The sequence below is a fragment of the Terrapene carolina genome, unplaced genomic scaffold, assembly GCF_002925995.2.
Source record: "Terrapene carolina triunguis isolate 2854851 unplaced genomic scaffold, T_m_triunguis-2.0 Scaffold85, whole genome shotgun sequence".
Lineage (NCBI taxonomy): Eukaryota > Metazoa > Chordata > Testudines > Emydidae > Terrapene > Terrapene triunguis.
Window position 1 is genome coordinate 9,991,085 of NW_020664436.1, and position 10,862 is coordinate 10,001,946.

A 10,862-nucleotide genomic window follows, 5' to 3' on the forward strand; every position below is an offset into this window, starting at 1 on the left:
TGACATGTTCCCTGTGCCTTTGGGTAGGTCTGTGTGTGTCTGCATCTTTCTTTGGAATTGGCCCTCAGGCCTAGTCTACCCCACGTGCCTCTGGTTTTCCATCACTATGCTCCCCTACCAACTGTAGGGTCTGTTTTTGACCCGGGTCCCATAAGCATACAAGGCTTGGTTCCCAGTCTACAGTCAGATTCCCTTAGCGAGCTGGCTCAGCAGTAGGGTCAAGAGGCAGAAGTTCACTGCTGCAGTGTCCCAGCCTGGAGTAATGTCGGTCAGATCTGCCTGGCTCTGCCCTACCTATCATTATCAGAGCAGCCCCGACCCTGAATCCCAGTGAAGTGGCGGAAGGGACCGCAGTGAGGCTAACAGAATTATCGATGTAAAGACTTCATTCCTTTAAAGCCAGACCCCAAGAAGTCAGTCTGCTGTTTGGCAGTAACAGCACATCATCCTACCTGTCACGAAGGCAAGCTGCAGAGGAGTGGGTGGGGCAGGCAGACACCAGAGTTTAACAGGGCAGTCACAGGAATGCCTAATTGGCTTTAAAGAAAAACAAACATAGGCTAGGTCTACACTACAAATTACTTTGGTATAACGTACGTCACTCAGGGGTGTGAATAATCCACACCCCTGAGCGACGTAAATTACACCGACTGGCGTAAACACCGGCGTGGACAGCGCTATGTCGGCGGGAGAGCTTCTCCCACCGACATAGCTACCGCCTCTCGTGGAGGCAGGCATTATTAAGCCGATGGGAGAGCTCTCGCCTGTTGGCTTACAGTGTCTTCAAAGCGCTACAGCGGCACAGCTGCACCACTGTAACTGCTGTAGTGTAGACACAGCCACAGTAATAACCTTCCAAGTAACACAGGAAGTGCGAAGAGTGTCACGTTCACCCATGGAGTGGTCTACAAATAATAAAAACACAATAGAATTCATGTCACCTTATTTAAACGGAACAGGTGAGAGAAGAGAGCAGCAGCTTCCAGCGGGAGGAAATCAAAGCAGATTACAGAGGGGATAACAAAGTCTGGACTTAGACTGATGAGTGGCTGAAAATAAGAGCAGTTGGGACATTTCTCTGTGGGTCTTTGTTTGACAGCTCTGTAGGAGGAGGGCTGGACAAGGAGCTGGGGGCTGTGAGCCACTGCTGCCAAGGCAGGCACAAAAGCCTAGGACTCAGCAAATGGTCAGAAAGCAGCAAACAGCTGAGCTACAAGGGACTTTCTAAAATGAAGGGACTGTGGTGTTCAGTTCAAATTCTGAGAGACCAAGGAGAAAGCAATAAAGTGACAACAAAAAGGGGATTTGGATCAGAAAAGGCAAATTGCGGCAGAGAATTCAGCAGCGGAGAGAATTCATTACCTTGGGATCAGCAACTTACCACTCCACCGAAGGGGGCATGAGTGTTTCCATTCTCACCCCATTTTCAGATGTTTAATAATTTTTTTTAAATGTTCAACTTTTGGGCTCAGATTGTTCAGTTTTAGTCCCTCCCTGGAGAAGATTACTTTTTGAAAATATGAGCAAAACTGGTTCTTTCATTGTATTTTACATAGCAAATGGTAAAATACTTATCCTGCTATGAAAAAAAATTGCAACCTTGTTTTGAACAGCTCTTGTGGGTGTAGAAAGCTGAAATTTGGAAAAGGAAGTAGTCCTCACTGGGGAAAAGTGCTATTGAAGACTTTCCTGAAAACTGGTTATCCTTTGGCCCCGTTATGAGCCTGCGTAAACACTACACTGACCTCTTGCTTTGCATTGGTCTCATGAAGGGCCTGATTCTCCACTGCTGTGCACCTTTTGGAGTCAGAAATCCGTGCACAGTGAAAATAAAAAGTCGCCCTTATGAACTGGTAGCGCACCAGCTTTGTATTTTCTTTGCCTAGGTGTAAATGAGTAACACAAGGTGCAAAGAGGTGCAGAATTGGGCCCAATCCTGCAAAAAACATAAGTGCAGAACCAGAGCCTCAATTTGTAAATTGCACTTACAAGTCACGAAACAACAACATTAAGGTTCCTTAACCTTCCCCTTGCCTACCTGTGTGTATGCATTCCACTGCCATCGTCAATTACATGGTCACGGAATATATCTCAAATACCACCACTTTTTCTGCAGTCATGGCCACATGTGTGTAATGTGTACTAACTGTGTATCATGGTATGTGAAAGGCACTCAATACACCATACTCGCACAACAGATTGAGTATAACACCATGGAGTAATTAATTATGAACATTTATCATCCTATCTACACCCCCAAACTTTGCAGCTAAGTCAGAGTCATAGTTAAGTGCCTCATCGCCTGATCTGCACTTAAGGAAGGCTCTGTGCTCCACATGCATGTCTAGCTGAGATAGCTTTGTAGTTACCTACAATCCAAACTAGTCATGTGAATTTAACATTTATGGAAGGTTGTGGGTCAGCTGACTGATTTATTTTCCATGTAACAATAATGCCATCTACCAAATATTTCTCCATGCTAATTGGGGAGATGGTCAATTTCTATGGGCCTCCTGATTCTCCCAGCCCCAATTTAATTTTGTTATTGCCATGGGAATTTCAGCTCCCTGTATGGGCAGCTCTCTCCATGCTAATTAGATTTTCCTTCACTGGATTGTCACAGCTGTCCATGCTCATTAATACTTCCATTCATTTACATAAGACAGCAGTTGATGCATGCACACTAGAAACCATGCCTTTGAAGCGACATTCTGAATTCATCAGACTTTATCACTAGTCTACACACACATATGGGTGACAGAGAAAGTACAAATAAGACCGCCCCAATGTATTTTCATCAAGTTTAAAAGTAACCTCTCATTTTTGTCTCCAAATAGAAATCCTCACCACTAGCCACTGTGCTGCAGCTCATTCCAAACAGACACACAGAACTTGCCTACAATATGCAGTAAAATGTCCTCTCTCCAACTCAGCCTGCCCGCTCTGTGTCAGGGAAACCTGTTCATCTACATAATGATATGTAGTTAGGGATATAGAATCACCTCTCCTGACTCAGGTTCTGAGTTTTCATTCTAATGTGCACGTGCTCTGCCACTCATTGGAGCTAATGCAAGTCTAATTTATATCTCAGCTCTGAAGTAATTAGACCTTTCAAGTAAAAATTCTTGAAAATTGGACGTACAAGGCAGAGTTTCACAAAGGAGAGATCAATAAATCATAGAAGTTAGAGATGGAAAAGATTTATTAGATTATATGGTCCATCCCCATGCCAGGGCAGGACTGTTCCCTATTATATCATCTAATATAACACCATCAATTAACTGGAAGATGAAGTTTGACAAATTCAGACTGGAAATAAGGTGTAAATTTTTGAGAGAGAATAATAATCAGCCATTGGAACAACTTTTCAAGGGTTGTAGTGGATTCTCCATCACTGACCATTTTAAAATCAAGATTGGATGTTTTTCTAAACCAGGGGTCGGCAACATTTCAGAAGTGGTGTGCCGAGTCTTCATTTATTCACTTTAATTTAAGGTTTCGCGTGCCGGTAATACATTTTAACATTTTTAGAAGGTCTCTTTCTATAAGTCTATAATATATAACTAAACTATTGTTGTATATAAAGTAAATAAGGTTTTTAAAATGTTTAAGAAGCTTTATTTAAAATTTAATTAAAATGCAGAGCCCCCCGGACTGGTGGCCAGGACCTGGGCAGTGTGAGTGCCACTGAAAATCAGCTCACGTGCTGCCTTTGCCATGCAGGGCTGGCTCCAGTGTTTTTGCCGCTCCAAGTGACGGGGAAAAAAAAAAGCCGCGATCGGCGGCACTTTGGCGGCAGCTCTACCGCCGCCGCTTCATTGTTTCTTCGGCGGCAGGTCCTTCCCTCTGAGATGGACTGAGGGACCCGCCGCCGAATTACCGCCGAAGAGCTGGACGTGCCGCCCCTTTCCGTTGGCCGCCCCAAGCACCTGCTTGCTACGCTGGTGCCTGGAGCCGGCCCTGTTGGCACGCGTGCCATAGGTTGCCTACCCCTGTTCTAAATGCTATGCTCTAGGAATTGTTTTGGGGAAGTTCTATGGCCTGTGTTATACAGAAGGTCAGACTATATGATCACAATGATCCCTTCTGGCCTTGGAATCCATGAATCTAGTGTTTTGTGTGATCCAACTTTTAAATGTCTCAAGGAATACAGACTTCCATAAATTCCAGGAAGGCGTTACATTTTGACAGTCACTCCCAATAGGCTCCGAATTCTGCGAATCCTATTTTTGTTACCCTGCTTCCAACTCGCTTTTTTGTCTCATCCACCCATTGTGTCTTGTCTATTTCGGATCATAAGCTTTTTGAAGCAGAGACTGTCATTTTCTAAATGTTCGTACAGCACCGAGCACAATGGGGCGCTGGCCTGGTTGAGCTCTAGGCACCAGTGCAATATAAAAGTTAAATAATAATTCCCTTGGGACACTATTCCATAACATCATAGTTGTACTTTCAGGAGTTTTCCATGTGTTCAGTTTATGTTTCATTATAACCTCTTGTATCAGACAAATTGATCGCTCTCCTTTCTTGTGTTGGCAGCCTGACTCTCTGCAGATTATCATCATGCGCCTGCATTTTCCAAGAAATACAGTGTTCATTTAGGCCCCTTTTTTCAGTAGCTAGAAGCCCCTTTTGCAGCATGGTTTGCTACTCTCTCCAGACCTCATCAGTTCTGTTCCTGGGATGGGGCTTGCTTGAGACAGATGGAAGCACAGGGCCTACTGGGGCAGTTTCAACCAGAGATAAACTGAAAGCCACATTTGTCATTGTATACAATAATTCCTGTAAGTGGAAGTTATTACCATTAGTACTGTGGGTCTTCTTAAAAGTGTTAGTTCCCCCCAAGGGTGTAGAAGCTGATTAGTCCCAGTGTAGTTGCTGGTGGATCTGTTCTGTTTTACTGTGTTAAATATTTACCTGTGTCAAAAAGGCTTGATCCAGGTTTCCACAAGTCAGTTTCCAAAGCTTTCAAGCATAAAAAGAGAAGAGAAATTATTACTTAAAATCATGGAATTATGGGAAGTTACAAACCACTTTGCACAATTTAGAAAAGTCAATTTGTAGAATGCATCATGATGAGTAGAATCTAGTGAGTTTTCTTGGATCAGCAAACCTGGAAGCCTTTATGAACACATTTCAAGCCCTATTTAGTAGCCTCTGATCTTCTCCCTCTATATTAAGCACATCTCTTTAGATCAGTTTTGTTCTTTTCATATTCATTTACAGTAACATTGGGACAAGGCTGGCCTTAGCAATTTTTCTTTTGGCCAGGTCAGCAAAAATGTTCTACCAAACAAGCCCCCCTGCTGCGTTCCATAATATATATCGACTCCTGTCCTACCTCAACCCTTCCAAACACCAAAGAGATGAGCTGATTCCTGCTCCCACCCCATCCGGCAGGAATGTGATGGACACCACCGCCTCTGTTTGTATAAATAAACACAAGACTGCCTCTGTTTTCAGGGCACTGTATCACTTTAATAGAAAATAATGTTTTGTCCTGTTTTTTAGCCACTTGGAAGCGCTAACAGTCAGGTGAGATGGTGCAAATGGCAGCAGACTAGGTGAGCCTATGGGCACGTCAGACACTATCCCTATGTCCATCATAAAATGCTGCTACCTAGCCCTCCATGAAGAACCCTGAGACCATCCTTCCTCCCCACCATTGCCCCCTGAACTACCAAATTTCTCACCATTTTTGATGGACACTTATGCTTTGTGTTTTTGTCTCTGGCATAAACCTGTGAATCTTAAGCATTTGAGCACTGTCACTCCTAGGTCCCTAAGTCAGCCATCTTTGAGAAGGGCACTTGTTTGTCCTTGTGACGGGGGGAACAGGCTGCAGGTAAGAGAAGATATGGGGCAGTGGGCTGCTGGGAAGGGAACCTTGGTAACCTTCCACCCCCAATAAAGGTCTTCAAGCCCCCATGACCTCATTGTACTGAGCATTGTTCCAACACAGAGACACAGTCCTGGCTCTGCAGAGTTTAGAACCTAAAAGACTCAAGAACCAATGAAGGGTTGGGACAGGGATATACTACGCAAGCAGTGAGTTTTCTTTTGATGTTGTGTTTTTATTTTGGGTGGGGAGAAGGAGGGCAAGAAGGAAATGGGGGCGTGAGTCGGGGAACAGGAGATGGAAGGAAGGGGAAGAGGAACAGTCACTGCTCATCATCGGCCTAGGCGTAATCAATTGGCAGTTCTGTAGGCTTGGCAGCGGAGATGAGTCTTGGTGAGCGTGGGTGGGTGGGAAATGGCTGAGTTGGACTGCAAGGATTGCAGAAGGGCTTAGGCAGTGGGTGGTGAACCTGGCTGCAGTCATGTCATGTATTGATCGTTTGTTAATAGAGTGCCAAACGTGTGTCAATTTTTGTTGTGGAGGTGAGCAATGATTTCCAGTGAAACAAGCTTTGTACTTTGCCTTGGCAGCCACTGGAATCTTCCTAGGCCTCCAAAGGGAAAGGTTCACACAAAACAAAACAAAAAACTCGAGCACAGCTGGTTCTATGAAAGGCCACTCTTTCATCCCATCAGGGGAAAGAATGCATTCTTCATATGTAATCTGTTCTACAAACACATCAGCGGTGCGCGTCCAGGGGAAAAAAGACGTTTTAAAATTTAAAACATGTTGGAGCTGCATCCCACATGGAACTAACCTGCCCTTCCACACTCACTATGACCAGGCAAGATGAGCTGAAGTAAAGGTGGACAGTTAGTTGGTACAAGGGAATGTACCCATCTCACAAACAAAATATTTCTTTCCCCAACCATCTCACTGTTAAGGGCTACACTTGGGCTCAAGCCCACGCCCCAGCCTTCATGTATTTTTGAATGGAGCACTGGCTCTTTGATTCTTCTGTATTGTTCAATCTCACCACTGATGGATTCTTTTCAGTAGCACAGATGGTTCAAATGATTCTGACATGGTAAAGATCATCCCACTGATGGTCTGTATTTTTGTTGTGAATCACAAGAAAGGAAACACTAAATTTTTGCCCCTGCACTTGAGATGTGGCAGAGATGCAAGAACAAAAACAAGGGGGAGTACGGTTAGAGTTTCTACTTAAGAGCTACTTCCACTCAGATAATGACAAAACAGATTGTTTGTTTGTTTCAAGAGCCTCACAGATCATTCCAAACCCTTATGATTGAGCTCTGTCTACTGCTCCTTCAGGCAGTGTTTCAGTGCTCACATCCTTTAACAAGTTTCTACTGAGGAGTGGTCCCTCCCTTTTCCTTTACACTCATTTTTTTTTCATATACAAGTGATAAATGACAAAAATTGAGTGGGCTGATTGCAAATGGGACAATCCTTAAATCTCAGCGAGAACAGCAGGTTGACAATAATGTCTTATTCCTTGGGATTATAAGAAGATGGATGTTAAAGAAAGCTCTAGATGAAATTCACATCCCTGAGAGACAGAAATTAAAATTCTGGAAAGGAGCCAGGATTTATTACATGACGACTGCCCAGTATGCTCTGAACAATCTGTGGTATATTGAGGACTTTGTTGAAATTGCAAGCTGTTACTTTAAGAGTGGGAGTGGGGGTTTCTTTGTCCTGACTGCAGGCTCGGGTTGTTCTGTAGGGAAGTGTATGATAATAATCAGTCTGGAAAGAACCAGCCTACAACAAGGTGGGGTGAGTAGTGCCTCTTTGAGTTAGGGAGCAGCCTGCTTTGTCTCTTTCTGTGTTTAATTACTGTGTGTTGTCCAGTAGTCTAAGAATAAAAGTAGTGTTATATTGCAACCTTCCAGGAAGAATATTTGATGTTTTCATCTAAATTCTCTGTGTGTATTCCACGAATATAACACAGCCTACCCATAAAAGATCAAGTGGGTGTGAACTCTCAATTTGTTGACTTTTGGAATGCGGCAAGATTAGGGTTTTTGCATTTTGAGTACTTTATAAACAATTTTGTGGTGGTGATGGGGTATGGCTTTTTTTTAATAACCCAAGTTTAAGTTCTTGAGAGTGTGAAGAATTACAAGAAGAGTTTGGTCATTATCAGTTGCCTGGGGGAGATGAAATTCCTGAAGAAGTGTAGGAAGAAGCTTGGCAGGAAAATGGATTTATCTGGATGGATGTCAGCTTAAACAAGTGTGAGTAGGCTAATGACAAAAATACTCCTCAAGCATCAGGCCAAGACTGCAGAACTGATCCTGGTTGTTCCACAAGAAGTGTGTGCTCACCTTGTGTGATTAAGAAAAACAAAACTTCATTCCAAGAGAGCATGGAATGGGCCAGTAGCTTCCCTTCAATCATGTGCTGAAGTTGGCTGGAAGCAACAATTTTGAGATGCCAAAACTGGTGTTGAAAAAGATGAAGATGGGAACTTGTTGGGAATACAACAAGAATCAAAGACTGATTTTTGGGGGGTTGGTTGTTTTCCTTGTGATTAAAACAACATCGTCATTCATGATATGGAACTCCTGTTTTGCAACTGCCTTGGAGAAACATTAGGAGGTTTGAACAAAAATATTAGCAGAAATAAAATACCTTCTTCACAACAAACAGCTCTGAGCATCATGCTCCCTCCTCCTTAGGGACAGGTTGTCCCAGACTGGAACACCTGCAGCTCCTTCAGTCCCCATGACATGACTCCTGCTGGTCTTAATTCTGCCCCTTTGAGCCAACCTTCCCCCGCACATGGTGTCACATCCATGTGGAATCAAAGAATCTGGGCACAGCTGTGAGTGGCATCCCCCTACGTAGCTCATCTGCACTAGAAGCACGTGCGGGCTGGTGCCCAGGCTTTCTCCACACTTCCCCGCACCAGTTTTGGCAGGAATGAGAGACGATTGGGGAGAACAAAAAGGAGTGAGGGGATACACAAAAGGCAGAGAGTATATATGATGGAGAGAACTAATAAGAGAACAGAGGGGGGACATATCAGGGCAAAAGTTAAGGAAAGAGGAAAAGGAGGGGAGGAAGATTGAAGCAAGGGGAAGGAGCATCAGACATTTGCTCTCTTTGACGTACAATTTGAATGCCCACAAAAGAAATTGTCAACATCATGGACACATTAATTCACACAACTTTACACTGGAGCATATCAATTACTGAGCTAGTACTTTGCTTCACATTCACACATATGGTGGCATGATGTAACAGCTGTTCAGTAGACAAATTGCTACGTGTCTCATGGGATCACCCTGAAAATTGCATGAAATGTTACTTATGATCCTATCTTGAAGGGCAAACATTTGAAATGAAAGGGAATGAGGGGACTTTAGGCAATTTCTAACAGTAGACCTTACCGAGATGGACTGGAGACCCGGCAGGTTTCCGGAAGGCTGCAACAGGCTCTTGGCGTTGAATACCTGTGTGATTTGACACAAGGCTCAACTTCAATTGATTAGTACAGAGGAATGTGATTACAGGGTGTACAATGGAACTGAAAGTAATACTCATTGATTTCTTTTGAAGACAAATGGAAAAGGAAGACAGTAACTGAACAAAGAAGTACCTTGAAAGACTGAGACAAAGGGTCAAATTAAGATCTAGTGAAAGTGGATGCTTCTCAGTGAAGTTGTACCCACTTATACCGGGCCTGAATCTAGGGTGCAGAATGACTCCTTCAAAGTGCTAAGCTAACTCGACTGCTGGGCACTGAGGGCACTCAGTGACTCTCAGGATCAGGCCTTGGAACCCCAGATTGAAAGACATCTGAGACATGGTCACAGAGCCCGAACCCCGACTGTTTAGCAATAGCAAATGTGCCCTCGTTGAATGGTTTGAGATTATATTTAGAGAACAATTATGAGATTATTTTCATTTCTTTGTTCTTTATCCAAACAAGTAGGCCTTGTTAATTAAGTATATTCCCATGCAATAATCAGTGCAGTGTTTGTTAGCATTGCAGACTGCTGGAAAAGAGCTTAGAAGATGAAACAATATTGTATTATTTAACTCTCAGTAGATGCGAATGGTATAATTTGCTACAAAGAGAAATTTGAAAAGTTACTTAAAGCCTTTACCTGTATTGGCTCGAGGAATATTTCTGATACTTGCGTAGGGTGAAGTGCCCCTGGATGCTTTGAAAACATTTTTATTGGTCAGTGCACAGAACTTAAATAGAATTGCTTTCATTGTTTTAATGATAAAATCTACTAAGTCTGTATTAGTTTAAGGACATACCTTGATTCTGGCCTCTTCCTTGTGCAGCCTGAACCTGCCCTAAGTAGGCATTAAAATGGAAAATGTCATTTAGATTATGTTTAGTTCAAGACTGCCATTATCTGGGATTTTCAGTGAGTTTCATTTTGCACTTGTCAGAGTTAATGATGTGTATATGGAGTTTCTTTATACTGCAGCAATGTGCTTGTGCTTATTGTTCATACATTTAAGTTGTTTCTTTTGGGGACAAAAGTAAAAATAGTTCTTGGTTTTTGTTTTGTTTTTAACTGAGAAGGTTAATTAATATTTGCCACTTTACATTTAGAAATGTTACTTGTACAGGACAGTAGGGCTGCAGGAACAACTTCATAGTTATGGTTGTGACTTAGTTTCTAGTATAACCCTTATTTAAACTCTTTCCCCATCTTTATTGTCCTTATTAAGGATTTGCAATGCAGCATCACCTAGGAGCCCCAGCCAAAGACCAGGACTTCATCGTCAGGGCCGGTGCTACCATTTAGGCAAACTAGGTGGTTGCCTAGGGTGCCAAGATTTGGGGGCACCAAAAAGCAGTGCCTCCAATTTTTTTTTTACAGCGTTCCTACGCCCCCTCCCCGAGCGCGCGGTCGCCACTCCACTTCTCCCGCCTCCCAGGCTTGCGGCGCCAATCAGCTGTTTGGCGCCACAAGCCTGGGAGGGGAGAAGAATTAGAGCAGGGGCGGCATGCTCGGGGAGGAGGCAG

The 10,862-nt window shown here is 43.4% G+C and overlaps 1 protein-coding gene across 1 annotated transcript in view; it reads right to left on the bottom strand.

Annotated features, from left to right (window-relative positions):
• VIT (vitrin) overlaps nt 1-10,862 on the bottom strand; it is a 63,417-nt gene that overhangs the window by 22,467 nt on the left and 30,088 nt on the right. The window contains exons 9-12 of the mRNA XM_029911080.1: nt 10,142-10,180; nt 9,982-10,038; nt 9,262-9,324; nt 4,918-4,965 (exon numbers count right to left, since the gene is read on the bottom strand). Of these exons, the coding sequence (XP_029766940.1) occupies nt 4,918-4,965; nt 9,262-9,324; nt 9,982-10,038; nt 10,142-10,180 (207 nt within the window). The remainder of the gene's footprint in view (nt 1-4,917; nt 4,966-9,261; nt 9,325-9,981; nt 10,039-10,141; nt 10,181-10,862) is intronic.